Source organism: Cheilinus undulatus, linkage group 5 (assembly GCF_018320785.1).
Source record: "Cheilinus undulatus linkage group 5, ASM1832078v1, whole genome shotgun sequence".
NCBI lineage: Eukaryota > Metazoa > Chordata > Actinopteri > Labriformes > Labridae > Cheilinus > Cheilinus undulatus.
Window position 1 is genome coordinate 10,796,697 of NC_054869.1, and position 17,744 is coordinate 10,814,440.

Genomic DNA, 17,744 nt, shown 5'->3' on the forward strand with positions numbered 1-17,744 from the left:
CAAAGGTAGTTATCCCTGATAGAAAGTGTTTCCCTGTCTGGAGCGCACGTCTTAACAGAGAGGAAGTAGAGTGCTACAAGGCTGGGATTTCACACTACTGAATGGAAAAATACTATCATGAAGATTGTTGTATATCTCTTTTAAGTGTTGTCGTTTTGTCAGTGATGTTTTGTTAAAGAGCACAAAACATATCTATCAAAATAAATGACTTTCTTCTTTGAAATTCTTAAGGTTGCCAAACTGTCGTACATTATTACACTGTGAAGCACCATTAAAAACGGATCTTAGAACGTAGTAGTGTTCATGTAATGCTTTATGTCTCTTCGTGCCATGGTCATACACTGAGTTTTGACTGCTCTTGGTGATACTTTTTCATCGACTACTGTAACGCATTTGATCTTCCAGAAGTTGTCTCCACACTTTCAAAACAATAGCACATATCCAAGAAAAATGTGAGAAATTGACCTAGACGTAAGACGGGTAAAACATCCAAACAAAAGCTTGTAAACAATTATAATTTTTAGAGACACTATTTGGAAGCTAAGTTTAAGACTCTGTCATCACCATTTGTAAGAATTTCTTAATCTGCATATTCAGAGCAAAAAATAGAACATCACTGCTCCATCTTAGCACATTGGTCGCACCATTGAGGTTGCATTATTCACTTGAAATGGAATTCATAATAACCTGAATCCAGCATTATCAAACGTTATTTGTCAATACCAATGTTTCTTTGCATAATAAGACCTGGCTAAACCAACCCTTGGATATTGATTGTGTATTTTTATTACCCTTGTAATAAAAACAATTACCTTGATGCAATTTATAATGCAATCAGGATACACTTTATAGCAGGCTCAAAAATATGGTCTGAAATCATTTGTGTCCCCCTGTAACTCAGGATAGAAGTGAGCTAACCTGTTCAAACCAATATTATCAGGCTTGATCAGAAATGAGCACAAAATAAATCTTATGAATGTTGTTCATGATTTGAGCATTCTGGAGGGGGGAAACACTTTATAGCAAGCTCAAAAATGAGGTCTGAAATAATTTGTATGCTCTGAATATGCAGATTAAAAATTCTTACCAACGATAATGACAGAGTCTTAAACGTAGCTTCCAAATAGTGCCTCTAAAAAGTATAATTGTTTACAAGCTTTTGTTTGGATGTGTTCCTGTCTTACGTCTAGGTCAATTTCTCACGTTTTTATTGTTTTGAAAGTGTGGAGACAACTTCCGGAAGATCGTACGTTACAGTAGTCGATGAAAAATATCCCCAAGAGCAGTCAAAACTCAGATAACTTTTGTGCTCTTTAATAAAACACCACTGACAAAACGACTACCTTACTACATTGGCACAACAGGACCACAGTTAGCTTACCTGACCAGGCCCGCGCCGGGCCCCGGGCGACAGGTAGCTCCCTGACCGGGCCCGAGCCTCTCGCCCCAGGTAGCTTCTCTGACGAGGCCCGGGCCGGGCCCCGGCGACAGATAGCTCCCTGACCGGGCCCGTGCCTTCCGCGTCGCATATAACGTAAACCGAAGCACAGAGCTTGTTTTACAATGATTTATCTGGCTGTATGTGAAGTTTTTGACCACTAAAACATGACGCTACGTGTGATCGGATGCCCCTTTAAGCCTGCGTTGAACCCTGGACGATCGCTCTTAGCACAACAGTTTCTACCGTACATCACCTTCTATAGTAAAGTACGAGATGAGCGTTTCCGTAGAAATCGGCAACAACACGTTTATCAAATACCTTATCAGACATCTGTTCACGTAAGACGGCAAGTTGAAACTCCGCACTTCATGTATTGCAATCGACTCTTCCACCGTCTCCCAGCTCGGCCATCTCATGAATATTCACCGGGTTAATTAGCCATGTGCTCAGCCGGATATGCGTCATCAGCCGGATGACGCATATCCGGCCGAGCACATACGCTACCGTCTCCAAAGCTAATGGTTAGCAGCTAACTAGCTTAAGATAACAGAAACGGTCTTTCATATTGGTATCCTGGGAACAATGCTTTCTATATGCAGATATTCATCTGTTTAATGTAATAAATTAAAAAAACGTTATTTAAGTTAATTTAGAAATAAAATAAAAACTAGCAACCTATTGCTAATTCTAGCGGCTAAAATAAGCGTCTATATCAAATGGCACAGTTTGTAGTAATAGTAATGTTGTAATAGTTTGTTTCTTGTAGTCCCACAAAACTCTATATAGTCAAAAACATGTAAATTAAAAATAGTATAAAACTGGAAACAAACTTACCTACTTAATTTGAGAAATTCTTCAGTTGGTACAGCATCGCTCTGTGATGTGATAACAGCATTTCAGCTCTCAAACAAATCCTGTAAAATCCCGCGAGACTATGACACTTAATGTTCAAGGCGTCTCATTGGCTAATATCACGCACACTTCAGGAAGTGTGTGTGTGGCTGCAGTGGCATCAAAAAACCTCTAGGGGGCCAGAGAGCAAACACACTTCACACACACATTTCCAGTTTTTGTCACTTTGTGGGCCAAGTTAGAAAAAAGCATGAGGAGCATCAGGGAAGGCTCCAGAGCCAGTTTCAAGCAGTAAACGGTCTGGGGCCCAGCATTTTGGCCCCACAAGGATTCATGGCCCCATACCGTTGGTGGGCTACCGGTGGTATGGCCCCACCAAGTAATAAAAACGAGTGCACACATCCAGACAAACTTTCATGAGTAGTCCTGAAAATTTCATAGCAAATTATTTCTGAAAATAGAAGAAAATTTCATTCCAGAAAATTCTCTCCAAAATCCTATCAGCATAATTGATTATGCTGTAGCCTTGGGATTGGCTGACCAGTCTAGGGTATGCCCTGCCTCTCGCCCAATGACAGCTTTGATAGACTCCTGCCCCCCTGTGACCCCCAGGCCCCCAACAGGATAAGCGGTGTAAAAAATGGATGGTTGGATGGAAAATGTTGTAGGAAAGTCAAAATGTAATATACTCATATGTACATGCAGGGTCTTAGGAGGTTAAGAACAACAACAGCATTCTAACAATTCCTCCTCTCCCCTTCGCAGACCGAATGCTTCAACTACATCCGCTTCCTCCAGAGCTACAACCACACGCACCTCTACACCTGTGGCACCTATGCCTTCCAGCCAAAATGCACCTACGTGGTACGTATCCGTGTCTGTGTGTACAGGTCTGTCTACCTCAACAAAGAATTATATCCAGGCAGGGCTGACAGGTGATAACGTGCAGAGCCTGCTATCTGACCTCGGGCTAAAACCCCTGTGTGAAAAAATAATAATAAAAAAAACAAAAAGTAAGTCCTGCTCGGTTAGCTTTACGTGCAAATGCTGCTTCGTGTTGGAGTATTTGTGACACTGATGTGAAAGGACAACATCGTGAGGGCACAGCAATAGACAGAAAGAGCTTGCAGCTATGTCATGTAGTTCATGATACACACTGACCATGAAGGACTCCGTTGTGTGTTATTGTGCTTGCAGAATGCTGACTATTTTGCCCTTAACACTGCGGCCCTAGAAGATGGCAAGGGTAAATGCCCATATGACCCAGCCAAGGGACACACTGGCCTGATAGTGGGTGAGTAAAACTCTGTGTGAGTTAGTTTTATTTGAATCCTTTATACTTTTATGTTACCCTTGCACCTTTAATTTAAGTTTAGATTTATGATGTACTGATCATTATGTTATGTCTAAAACAAAATGCATGAAAAGTCCATTGGCATTCATATCAAGTCCAAACACACAGTCAGCTTTTGTTCCATCTCAGCAGCCTTTATATTAAAGTAAATGCCAGCATGTTTTTTACAGCTCTAACAGAAGCATAAAAATGTCCATCAAATCACCACAAAACGCTCCTGCAGCATTTCCCATCTGTTTTGCAACCACACAAATGCACTGAGAGTCCACGGGTACAATTAAACTTTGCATGCTGCGTTCACTTCACTGCGCACAGCTTCACTGAACCTACAGGCACCCATTCTCTGCGCTCTTTTGTGTCTCCCAGCTGAACCACTGACCTTCTCTCATTGTAAGCCAGTACAATAGTGGCTGAAACACAGAATTGAGCTAAAGCTTGCATTTTGTTTGTATAGATAAGGAGCTGTACTCAGCAACGCTCAACAACTTCCTGGGTACAGAGCCAGTCATCCTGAGGAATTTAGGCCAACAGCACTACAGCATGAAGAGTGAATACTTGCCAGCATGGCTCAATGGTAAGTGAAAAGTACAAGACACTGAGAAAGACGTTGTGGGCCTGCCAACTGACAGAGTGAAAAGGTAGAGGAGAAAAGTTATGTTTTATAATTCTGGTTTTTGTAGCCTCTCTTGTAGATTAGCTAAGTTTGGAAATAGCAGCATAATGCAAATTAACTAATTAGCTACCTCAAGTGTGCAGCATTGGATATAAAAAGAACTAATTAAAAAGTTCTTTTTCTGTCATTACTCTGTTTGGATGCTTGCTGACTACTAAATAAAGCATATTTGGATAGGAAACACAGCTACAGTTATGCTAAATTGCTTGTTAGCTTACTTTGTTGACGTGTGCATTTGTGTGATAAGGGTTTGAGAAGTGCTAGCCAGCAAATTTGGTAAAATTATTCCTTTCATGGATAACAGCAAGCTAATGAAATGTCCTTTGCTACTAGCTAGACAGTTTCACTGAGATTTTAGTGTGTTTCGTGGCAGCTTACTGGTGACCTACATTGTTAGTCAAGCTAACGTTTGTTGCAAAACAAATTGGCTGAAACTGCTATTCAACCTTAGTGTGACGTGACACAACAAGATTCAGAACTAGATTGTGTGATAAAGGTTTGAGAAGTGCTAGCCAGCAAATTTGGTAAATTATTTCTTTCATGGGTAACAGCAAGCTAATGAAATATGCCTTGCCACTAGCTTGGGTAGTTTTAATGAGATTTAAGTGTGTTTGGTCCAGAACTACACTGATGGAAGGTTGCATTAGTTGTGACACTAATAAATTCAACCCGCCATCATGGCTATTTAGAGTCACGCTACTACCCGACATGGCCGAAATCCACCCGCATTTGGCTAGCTGACAGGTGTAAACGTCAAGCCCTGTGGTCAGAGAAACCAAAGAGTATGAAAGTATGACAATTGTAAGACCTATAAAAGCTAGTATTTTGAGAAATTATAATTAAACATGCTAAGTTTTTTGCTCTGACGTGTGTCGTGGTGACATGACGATGATTTGGAGATTTGGTGTAACATGAATCAGAGATGTTTGGTTTTCAGTACCAAAAACTTGACACTTTTTAATGGAAAGCTCTGATAATAATAATGAAATAAAGTAAAATGAGAATTCCTGGATCCAGAATTTTTGGGGGTAAAATACAGAAGTATAGTGAACTAGCACAAGAAGAGGAAGAGCTACAGATTAACAGTAATGTAGCAGAGTCATATTAATAACCTATTTTATTTGATTATTGGCTCTTAAGTTCTGGTATTCTTATTATTTTTGAATTTGTAACACAATACTGTCTCAGAATAAGGCAGCAAGGCTATGTTTGATACCTCCCGTAAAACTTTTGTCAAAACAAAAAAGGAAATCCCAAATTGTGAATATTAAGTGTCCCTATTAGGTTTATCATCATGACAATATTTACTGGTATTCATTTGCTGAACTGGAAATATCACTTCAGAAATCTGGTCACCTTAGCAGATGGCCTAGCAGTTAGGTCGTGCCCCTTGTATGCGGGCAGCTGGGGCTCCAGTGAAGCCTGTGGCTCCTTTCCCACATGTCTCTCCCCCTGTTTCTAACTCTCCACTGTCCACCTCAGCCCAGTTTCGAGTTTGTGAGAAATTGCTGTGTGAAGAGCCTACTAAATTGGCTTGTTGCTGTCTTTAACCACCCAAAAATGCATCACAACTCAACAATTTCCCTTTAGCGAAGCTCGTTGACCAGCCATCCCGCAGCATAAAATCAAAGTAACCATACTGTATAATTTTCTGAATTTTAAAAATCACTCAAATAAAAAATGTTAGGTTAAGATATGTTATTAAAAAAAAATCTGTGACCTTGTAGATAATTCATATCTATTAAAATAAGATTAGAGGTTGATAATGCCAGTGACTTTTTAACCAATTTTCATTAAATATTAAGAGCCAGGAACAGTCAAAATTAAAAGTGATGAGTTTCAGGAAATGAAGCACAGGCCTTGGCCTTAGCCAAGGATTGTTATCTCTTCAAGGTGCAAAGCGAGCCAATTGGAGGGAAGATGAAGTCACCAGGAAAACAGTTGATGAAAGAACAGACATTAGGATTAGTGACAGAAGATAGAGCGAGAGGTGAGGGGAATGGAGAATGGAGGAGGAGGACGGAGGAACATACAGATGAGGCTGAGTCTCGGACCTTACATGTCTGATTATTATTCATGCTGATACCAAACACCCTGATAGATGAATCTAATAGCCTCATCTGAGTTTTAACAGCTTCCAGGCAGCCAAAAATGTCAATTTGCCTAAGTTTGGGCACTTTGTAGTGTCCTGTGATGGTTTAAATTGCTGCTTCAGACGCCGTCATGCTGAAAGTAACAGTCCATCAGGGGGAAATTGTATTCTTGTGATTGTTAAAAAATGTATCTTGTACTTGAAAATGGTTGAAATGAGAGCCCTGAACAGTCTGAGTGGAAATATTCTGTATTTGCCTTCATAAAAAAACATATCATTCATGACCTAATGAGAACTGAGCGTGGAGAGTCTGAGAAAGAAAGGGGGAAGATTGGTGGAAGTGAGGAACACAAAATGGGCCGCTAATAGGGAGCGCTGGGGAGACAGAGAGCGAGACATGACTGGAGGAGAGATGAGGCCAAGGAGAGAGTGATGATAGAAAATAGATGGTGAGGTGAGAATGGGCAGCAGGGAATGAGATGGAGGTGTCAGGCTTGTGTGTTTTTGTATGTGTGGTGCGATTCAGTCCACAGGCAGCTGCAGGCAGAGGCTGTCTATTTGTATTTGTGATGTACGTCTTTACTATTGACTGTAAATACACTTGCTGATAAAACTCTGCTGTGTGTTTGTGCAGAGCCGGACTTTGTGGGTTCAGCCCTGGTGAGGGAGAGCAGCGGTAGCATTGAAGGGGATGACGACAAGATCTACTTCTTCTTCAGCGAGCGAGCGTTGGAGCTGGAGTGTGACACGGAGCTCACTGTAGCCCGAGTGGCTCGTGTCTGCAAGGTAATACTTCACTTTTCAAACACAGCCTAGGTATATATCTACTTAAACTTCCTGTCTTTCTTATTGATGTGTTTTAATGAGAAATTCCACTTAAAACTTATCCAACCAGTAATCATTTTGCATGTGACTACTTAAAAGTGCACAGGGACAAATTTACCAAGTTTTGACTGCACAGTCATATTTTTATGCATGCATGGCTTGAAGCCAGATGTTTTCCTGTTTTCTCCAGCTGTTTTGGCAGCTGTTACTGAACATTTAATGCTTATGTGAGAAAGCAGTTGGAGCTTGTAGACTTCAACAAGAGATGCCCATAAAAGGAGGTAATCTGCAGAGTTGTTTTACAGCTATATATGTAAAACAAAAACTGTAAGGCTAATAAATCACACTTTAAATAGACTGGCGTTGAATTGAAAGCAAGTGTGAATGGCGCTTTCTTCCAAGCTTAGATGCAGCATTTCTCTGCTCCTTTTTTTTTTGCATTTGTTGGGTTTGCAGGCAAGGGATAAAATGCCAAATATTAACGCCTGCAGCACAGAAACAAGCTATACCAACACTTAGCCCTGCCCTTTAAATCCAGGATGGAGTGCACCGCTGCAAACAAGCTGGCCTACTTCCTTTATAAATTATCCTTCTAAGCCACATTTCACCTTGATTTACTGTTACCAAAACCACAGTTTATACCAGTTAGTTCCACCCACGCAATCTGATTGGTCAACTAGACATTTTGAATGTTTCCTAATCAGCATGGTAGCACACCTTACTCCCTCCTGAAATATTACCGTGCCGTATTCATGGCTACATTGTAACTGACAGATCTGGGGCAATATTTCTACTCATTAACATAAACCTCAGACCAGTCAGCCAGACTCTTACCTCTTTTTTGGATATTCCTGTCAGAAGTTGCAGTCACATTTCAGAGGAGCTGTGACCTTCACTTATACTATTTGATAACTTGAATATACTTTATTTGCAAGGGACTTTATTTATGGTGCTGTTTGACTGCTTCTCGACTGCTCCGGAGGCCTGTCTCACTTGTGTGCAGTGAGCCGGTAGGGATTAAGAGTAAACTGTTTGTAAATGTAGTGAAAGTCTTGTTTTTGAAACTCAAAGTCCATGTAAAGTGATAAAAAATCTTTATCTTGGGTTTGTTGTATGACAGGTCAACCACCAGGCCAAATTTCAGTCATGAAAATCATCCCTTAGTGATAAAATTAAGCTTCAAAATCATGAAAGATGAGGCAGTAAAATCTGCTCTAGGATGGCTTGGCAGACCCCCACTCACTCCCAAAATCTCTGTGCAAGTATGATTGGTGAAGTACTTGCTGTTTCACCTTACTTTTGCGTAAGAGTTCAAGCTCTCCTGCATAAATCCCTCTCAGCAGTGGTGTAGTGGTGCTAAGAGAAGTGGGTATACTCTTAATTTATCCCCAACATTTTTAAGCACCCCATCCTTTGCTGGAAAGGCCGCTGAGTTATAAACAAAGCTATAAAAGACCATATTGCATATTAAGCTCACATTAAAGTTGGCCTTTACAATTTACTCATCGTCACTTAACTTTTGCAGCTTCAGGGAATAAGGAGAATTATGAAAAAGAAGAGCTTTTACCAGCACAACTAGCCTACAGGCAGAGATGACTGAATGATTATGTATAACAGTGTATCACTATGAAGTTTTACAGTTGATGTTTTCTGATTCAGCATAAAATAAATGTCTAAGATTGTAGAATCCAAGAAATGACAGTCCTATGCATATGTTTTAGACACGTAGGGTGCACGTGTGTCGCTCAGCAGCAAAGGTCAAGCTTGAAGGTATCTCTTTAGTCCTGGCCTTTTCTCCCCATACGCCAACGGGAATTTTCGGCCTTTGGGACATCCACAGCACGACCAGGGGCTTACGGCAATTCTACTACTCACCTTTGTGGCACCTTAGGCCAGGAGTTCTCAAACTTTTCAGCCTAAGAGCCCTAAAATAAAGGTGTCAGAGACATGGAGGGGCCCCCACTGTACCTGGGGTTGGTTTAAGCATAATTAAACACAGCCATGCACATTCAAGATTAGTCATGTGCAGACTTAGATCTTGAGGATTTCTTAAACATAACTTTAATTTCAGCATAAATCTCACCAAATCACCAGGTTTTTATTTTGCTTTTAACTAATCATATGCACACATTTTTATAAAAATGGGTAAAAAATACAATTTAAAATCTTTGTTTTTTGGAAGGCATCTGGCGACCCCCTCACAGTGTCCCCCTTCCCACGTTTAGAACCACTGCCCTAAGCCACTCATTCCGAGAGTCTGAGTTGGGACCCACAGTTGGGTTGCGGGAGATTTCATTTAGGTTGCCAGTGAGTTTTCAGAATTTCTAACAAGAAAACTGAAGGGTTAGCACTCGAAAACGTCATTTCAGGTTCTTTTAATTCTGAGTAAGGCAGTACAAAAGAAACAAAAAGCACTTAAGGAGCTTTCTTAAGTGTTTCCGAGTGCTCACCCTTCAGTTTTCCTGTAAGTCGTCTTTGATTGTGCACCTTAACAAGATGGATCTTTTGAGTGTGCTCCTTTTTGCCTTATTATCAGAATTTCTTCACTACAGAATTTCATGACATTTATTTCTGCAGTACACATTACAGCCACCTTCAGGGGCTTCACCCTATAACACTTATCCTCTCCACCATAAAAAAAAGCAATACAAGGCTCTACCAGCCACTGTATGGCAAAACAGCCAGAGTCAGTTACTGATGCTTGGCTACTGAAACAGAAACACATTGTTCCAGACCAGACAGCCACTGAAGGCCCAGGGCTGTGAAGAAAGCCTTTGTGAGGGAGGTAAAGTGGCTTCGTTCAGGCTTGTAAAACAGAAAGCACCAGGTCAGGAGCAGGTTTAGTCTGGAATTAATATTATCCAAGCTAGCACCAGTCATCAGCTCAACCAACCAGCTGTGGCAGATTTGCTGAGTAATAATGAACAGAAAACTGAGTTGTCGGGTTGTAATGGCCTTTAAAAAAGTGGGTCACCAGAAAGAGTTTGGGAAACACTGCCAGAGGCCATGCTTACTTGCTAAATCCACTACTCTGTCTGCCCTAAAGGTATGGAGTTTTTATTTTTTTCAGAAGATTATTTTCTTGTGCTTTTTGTAACGTGCAAGGACATCCAGAGCATGACTGGGGTTGTGTCAATCCTCCTTCCCACCCCGTGGTGCCCTTAGGCAGCTTACCCAGAACATCTACTCCTTACTTCTGCCTCATTTTTCGCCCTAACCTGCCTAAAAGTACAGCATTTATCCATAACAAACATCCAAAATGTTTTTCTTTACAGCAATATTAACATCAGGAAAATTAAAGAGAAAGGCCAAACACAAAAAATAGCTTGAAGGAAAAAGCACCTAAATATCTGTTTTCACAATGTCTTGTGTGCTGATATAAACTAGCGAAGATCTGTCTGAATACATTAAATTGCTTAATAAATGTTCTTTTTAGGTTAATGCTTAGGTTTGGTATACCATAGTGACTATGGCCTGACGTCAGTGGTTCTTCTTGCCGTTGAGATGAGCGTCACTCAGTTAGACTCATTGTATCTGCTCTGTTCATTCTGAGTTGAAAACTTCAGAAGGCGTTATGTGTCATGTTACAGTTACGTCTGCAACCACATCATCTGAGTAACCTTTAAACCAAGCCAAACAGAGACAGATTTTCAACATTCTGAGGACATGTGTATAATTAAGTGCTCCATATATGCTCAGTTTTATGAGAAGTGCCCTTTAATGTCTGCGCTGTGATGAACAATAAAGCTCTTTGAATGAAAGTAGACACAGATGCTCACACATGATGTCTACCAGAGCAGTGAATAATTTAGCCCATCGTGCTGTTATTGCCATCACAACAGAAGCAAAATGTGTATTTCTCACTGCTGTAATATGCACATTTGCATTTTTTAATTGCTTTTTACAGCTTCTGCAATTACTGAGGTAATAGCAGTGAGACATATCTGGCAGACGGGGGTCTTTTGAGCCCACTGAATACCGTAGGTCGGATTTCATCAATGTATAAAGTATAATGCAACGCTTATTGCTGTATCTAATATTACCATTACTGTTATCCTGCATTTCAATAGAAGCATTGGACATTTCAGAGCCTGAATGTACCTTAAGAGGTGTATTGAACATCATAAAAGTGCAGTAAGGCTACTCACATGGAACAAGGGCATGATTACATATATACACTGTATTTACAAAGTTGTTATTTGGCATCCAGGAGGTGAAGGTGAGGGCAGTGAAAGGCAACAGAAGTTAAAGTAGAAGTTACATAAAGCTAAGACAAAAAAATTGCTTGAATTTAAATTTTTCATGGCATATAACCACAATAAGAGCTATTGAGTAATTGTGCTATCTACTACCCTAATAGTGGACAAACTGTCTCATTAGTTGCTAACTAGTCAACTATCAAAATTGTCAATAGTTGCATCCAGTAACTCTGCAGATGCCTCAGCAATTCTCTTTATTGTGGCAACAAAAAGGAAAAGGAAAGGGAGGTAGTTTTGTTTTAGGTAACACTTATAACTGATAACTTGAATTGCAGAACTGAGGTGCTACATTATTTAGGAGCCTACTTTGTAGCAAGTTGCCCAGCAGAGTGGGGACCAAAAAGTGACTATGGTATCTCACAGAGCAAAAAAATTATTTATCTTTTCTCATTTTAAACTTCTGTGTGAAGTGGCAAGTCCATAAATCAGTCTGTTTACCCCTTTAAAACTCTCAAAAGAAACATTTTCCTTCCAAAAAATCTGTTTCTGTGTTTTTAGTCACTGTGCAGCACTGTGGTAAACATTAATGTTTTTAAAATGTGCTACATGAATGAAGTGGATTGGAAAAATATACGAATATGCAAATACATTTAATTAAAAAGTTGAAGCACTGCATACAAGAACTCTTCTTTTTCAGTGGTGAATCCAATCTCAGTGTGTGTACTTGTGCAGAAGTTGCAAATTGAGCCACAATTGGCTTTCAAATTGCAAACTCCACTCAGGCATATCTTACACTAAGATCTACTCACTGAAATCTTAAGTGAAAACTCAAAGTCTCAGTGAACCAAGTATGTTTTAGTGGAAGGGGACAGTTCATCCTTTCCCTTCCCTATCCTTCTCACAAGACAAGAAGTCCAATCCATCCATAACTGGTAGCCATTTTCATTGAACCTCTCACTGCATCCATCCATCTGTCAAAATAATAACATAACAGGAATTCCAGCTGAACAAGTCTACCTTTAAATAAGTTTATATGTTGATGACATACTTTTATATCTATCAAAACCAATAACATCTCTTATTCAACTTTCAAACATTATCTGCAATCTCTCAGAAATATCAGACTACTTAAATAAACTGGGAAAAATCAAACATTCTTAGGAAGGGGACTCCATGAATAAAACTTTACTATAACCCAGAGCAGCTATTGATGATTCCTCATATGTCCTTTTTCAGGGGGATCTGGGTGGTACCAGGACCCTGCAAAAGAAGTGGACTACCTTCCAGAAAGCCCGGCTGGTGTGCTCCCTTCCCGAGCGCCACGTCTCCTTCAACAATCTGAGGGCTGTGTTCACGCTGCCGGGCCAGGACTGGAAGGGAACAACCTTCTACGGCATCTTTCATGCCCAGTGGTAAGTCAGGGAAATCATTGTCAGAGTAATGTGTTATAAAACTGTTGATCTGGTTTCATTTCAGCTGCATCTGAGCTAAATGCCACAGTGGCAGCAGCCGTTGCTATCGGCTTCCAGAACAACAAAACCCAGTCTTGCTACTGCCGCATTCTCCTTAAATGGCGTGGATTGATCATGTCCATTCTCAGACTTGGTACTGTTGTTTCAGACTGGAGCTTTGCAAGATAAATTTGCCCGATGACAGACATGGAATCTAGCCAATCCATTTACTTTGCATCATTTACATTAGGTTGCTGTCATTTGGTGCCAGGCATTAGTGGCCATCATATTAAAAATGCTGTCTCAAACTTAATTGCTGTCAACCTAGGACCATAAAAAATGAAGGTGAGGAGTCTTAAACTTGCTGACAAACAGCTCCACTATGCTTGTTTGTAGTCTTATCAACCATGCACTTAATTATGCATAACTCATATCCTCAGAAAACCAAAATAGTAGCATTATAAAAGAAATCACCTCCCTTACAGTGTGTGCCCATAAAGACTGTTTCCAGATGATACCGTCTGCAGACCTCAGCTCTCAGATGCCCCCACTTGCAGACCACTACTCTGGGACGCTATCTCTATCAGGATGGAAGTCTAAGCTAATACTTTAAATGAATTTGGATTAGAGTTATGGTAGGTGTTAAGGTAAGGGTTAGGATGCCAAATGAAAAAGTCAAAAACCTGACCTTCAAAACCTGATTACAAATGTCTAATAAGGCTGACTAAACAGTCTGCTTACAGGAAAAACCTTATCCTCTGTGAAAACGTTCTAATGCGGCTAACATAGCTAAGGCTAAAGCTAACAAGCAAGGTAAGCTATGTAGCTTTTTTATGCGGTCTTTTTTAAAGATATATTTTAGGGCTTTTTATGCCTTTATTGATAGAGGAGGATGGTGAAAAGGATTGGAAACTGGGACTAGAGAGTGGGGGAGAGTCATGCAGGAAAGAAGCCACAGGCTCGATTTTAGCTGTAAATGGAGCACAGCTGGGGTTGTCAGCTCCCAGAAATAAAAATAAGGAACAGAGTCCAGAACCAGGGAGACTGCATGCATTAGCAGTGATAGAATTTTATCTTTAAAATCTGTGAAACAAAAAATAACACTTTTAATGTACATAAATACCTCAGAGTGCAAAACAATAACATAAACAAAATGACAGATCTCATCATATTACATTCTGAATAACAATCATAAGTGTAAACGATTTTTAAAGATTGCAAACAAAAACACAGTATTTTAAAGATTTATCATCTCTATAAAGGCAACACTAAAAAATGTTCCAACCTTGAATGTAACCTAGAACAGATTAAAACCTGTCTACTGTCTAAACTTAGACAAGCAGTCATCCCCCATGTATGGTTCATTTCCACCAAATGGTCTGGTTTGGTCAGGACAGTTAGTCATGGTTTGGCTTGGTAAACCCTAATCTTGCTTGTGTTTCCACAGCCGTCTGTCCAGCCTCACTTGTTGCGATGAGAGATCCGTCTCTATTTAGAGTTTTCAACCATGGATGTTGCCACTTGTTTTAGAGTATGTGTGGGTGTTATTTAGTCTAGGTGAGGCACTACAACCCCTTTTCCAACATGTCACATACTTTTAATTTAATTCATGGGTCAGCCAGACACTCTGATATGATAGCTCCAATTATGCACTAGATGTGAGAAGGTATTTTCAGTGTAATTGGGCCTTTAATTGACAGTAATGTGAGTAATTTTCAGTGGATACAACTGAAGAGTGCTTGAATATGTTTTATTGGTTTTGCTAGTGGTTTAATGTCACATGGACTTAACGCTTCCAGTGCTAGTGAGCCCATTTGCTAAACAGAAGTGGGATGATTAAATTAGGCCGTCTGCTGCAGACTGTAATAATAAGACGGAGACACATTTACATTATAAGTCTCAAAGCTTTTTAAAAACATTCAATCATCCATGTTTCTGTCATCTGTTGAATCAGGGTATTTATAATAAGGTCATTACATATTACGACTTCAAATTTAAGTGCAACAAGCTGAAAAGTTTGCCTCTTAGCAAAAATTGATCATATAATAACTTATTTTTAAGGCCCTCCAATAAACATCAGTGAGACTGATAAGGAAGACAAACTGTCAACATCCACCATTTAACTTTTTATTTTGATGTCAATATAAAGAAAGCTTATTTAAAAGTGATAATTAGGGCAGTAAGACAGGTCACAACAAAAGCTTGATAAGTGATTGAGGTTTTATTGGTGGAATTAAGATTGGCACTCCTGCATTACTGTAATGTGTCACTGAGTTACTTATCAACAAAGCTCATAAGCGAGGGCATGGAGGTTTTCTTTGGGAGGAAAGTTGAAGACTTTCTCGTCTCTGTGTAGTGCCCTTTGAAGTGAGTCTTTTGTGCTCTTCAATGAGATATCGTATCGCAAAGTGAAGCCGCTTTGAACTTCAAGCTTTGTTTCTTCATTCAGCGTTCCTACTGTCTCCGAAAAAAAGGCTTAATCCTTTTTCTCTGTGTTACTGGATGGGGATTCCTCAAAGCCCCCTGGCTTTGATAGAGATAACATTAAGATAATTGGACATTATGTAAATGATGACTGGGAGTTCAAACCATAATCTCAGTGAAAAGGCAGGCTTTAAACTTGCTAAGAAATCAGGGCTGTCCTTTGGTTTTTTATATTCACCTTAACACCGAGGGAACTGCTGTGCATTAACAGTGCTGATCTGAATGTAAAAGGAAGACTCTTCCCCTCAGTTTGCAGCTCTAAAAAAAACATTTTAAACTATCTCGAATCTGGATGAAAATTTCAACAAATGATGACAAGAAGACTGCAAATTTTCCCTAAGTTCCTTCCTCAAACACCTTCTGAAAAAACAATGTGCATGTGAAATATAATAGATATGACTAATCCTTACTACAGCTGTTTTAATCAATGGCAGCGTGCTTGCAGAGTGTTCGACCAAAATGACTCAAAATAAGTTAAAATGAGAATGTTACTGCCATGTTGTCCATGTATTCCTTCACTCTGTCACTCTGCCATATAAAGATGTGATGGCGTATCCATGACCAGGTCTGTTTGAAACATGTGAGTGCCTATCAGCGGACACAAGGGGGTATGAGCATACTTCAGCATGGTACAAGACAGTGGCAGCTGCAATTTCCAGTTCGATATCGGACTACATAGTGGAAGCTGCTGTTAACATCTTCCACATTTATCGTGTCGTTCTCTTTTTGCAGCTATATCAGTCTTACCTGACCATTATCATTATTATGATTATGATTAATATCTTTTACTATCTAGAATTTTTATTTTCATATTATGAATATTAATCTCTACACATTTTAATTGTTTTTATTTTACATCTTACTGTTTGCAATTTCTATTCCTTGCTATATAAATAAATTTTATTATTATTATTATTATTATTATTATTATTATTATTATTACACCATGGAAGCTGCTATTAGCATCTTTGTAGAAAGTTGATCTTTCACAACATTTTTCACATCAACGAGAAATCTTGCGACGTTTCAATCTCTTCAGATCTTGTGGCATGAGATCATATCACACCTCTATAATTCAGCAATTTCGTTTAAGTACAGGAAGCAGAATGCTCTTGCTTATGTTGTCCACAATCCATCCTATGCAGGAGCAGGGTTCGGATCTTCACATCTTGGTGTAAAAAGTTATTGTTTTAGCTGAGATGAGATAAAATAAGATAAGACTTTATTGTCTGTTTGCTCAGACATTGTACTGATCTGTACTGACTATATGGCTTTGATTTTATTTTTTATTGACTCAATTTGAGAGCTGAATTAAAAATATGTTTTTCTATTAGTTTCTATTAGTGGATAAGCCATAAATTGAAATTCATTTGTAAGATGAGGAGAGCAGGAATGGTGTCAATACTCACTTCTATATCCACTCAGGGTTTAATATTGCACAACTGCAGTCTTACAGTTCAGTTAAATGCATTTCTTCAGTCACGACGCTAACTGATTGATTTCTAAAGGCCCATCAAGGAAGTTTAATACATGAACATCAATTTTTACATCATTTTGCTTCACCACAGAAAAGCAATTTGTTTTAGTTCACTCAATAAAGCACAGTTCAGGCTGTCATATGCTGAAGTCTTAACAATAGATAAATAAAGATGTCTTTGTTTATTTTCCATCCTTTTAACAAGAGATGTCTCTTTTCTACTAAATCTGTCTGAGTTCGGCTTGTTTAGTATCACTTCTTTCTGCATGTCAGTCTTGCCTAACAGGAGAGTTTTACTTCTGCAAAGTCACAGTTTCCATAAGCAGATGAAAGGTAATCCGTCTGTCACTCTTTACCTCCAGACATCACATATTTCTCACCTTGCCTACATTTTTCAGGGGTGACGTGGACGTGTCTGCGGTGTGTCAGTACCAGATCGGTGATGTGAAGAAGGTGTTTGAAGGATCCTACAAAGAGTACAGGGAGACATCACAAAGGTGGGGACGCTTCGCCGGCGCTGTCCCCAGCCCACGACCTGGATCGGTAAGAAACCAAGCGTTCTTTGGTGCCACATAAGATGTATGATGTTTGGTTATTTTTCAATAGAATTCAGGAAACAAAAGAGAAAGGGTTTTGCAGATATTTTTGTGCATAACAAGAAAAAATGAGAGAGCAGAGGAGGTTTAATGAAAGAGGGAGGGAGGGATGCAGAGATGGGAGGCGTGGGTTACTGTAGCATTGGAAAAGAGCAAAAGCTGGCACGACACAAGAAGCCAAGAACGTAATGATCCAGGACGAGAGGAAAGGGAGCAGAGTAAGGGATGTGGTGGCAATAGCGGGAGACTGAAAGAAAGATGGAGAAAAGGAGAGAAAGGGGGAGGAGGGAACGAGGGCAG

The 17,744-nt window shown here is 39.7% G+C and overlaps 1 protein-coding gene across 2 annotated transcripts in view; it reads left to right on the forward strand.

The window, feature by feature from the left end:
- The window catches only part of sema4c (sema domain, immunoglobulin domain (Ig), transmembrane domain (TM) and short cytoplasmic domain, (semaphorin) 4C), a 211,860-nt gene that overhangs the window by 167,923 nt on the left and 26,193 nt on the right, over positions 1-17,744 (forward strand). For both annotated transcript variants that reach the window (XM_041787078.1, XM_041787079.1), the window contains 6 exons: positions 3,059-3,157; positions 3,491-3,587; positions 4,102-4,221; positions 7,047-7,198; positions 12,673-12,848; positions 17,247-17,391. In XM_041787078.1, coding sequence (XP_041643012.1) covers positions 3,059-3,157; positions 3,491-3,587; positions 4,102-4,221; positions 7,047-7,198; positions 12,673-12,848; positions 17,247-17,391 — 789 coding nt within the window. The remainder of the gene's footprint in view (positions 1-3,058; positions 3,158-3,490; positions 3,588-4,101; positions 4,222-7,046; positions 7,199-12,672; positions 12,849-17,246; positions 17,392-17,744) is intronic.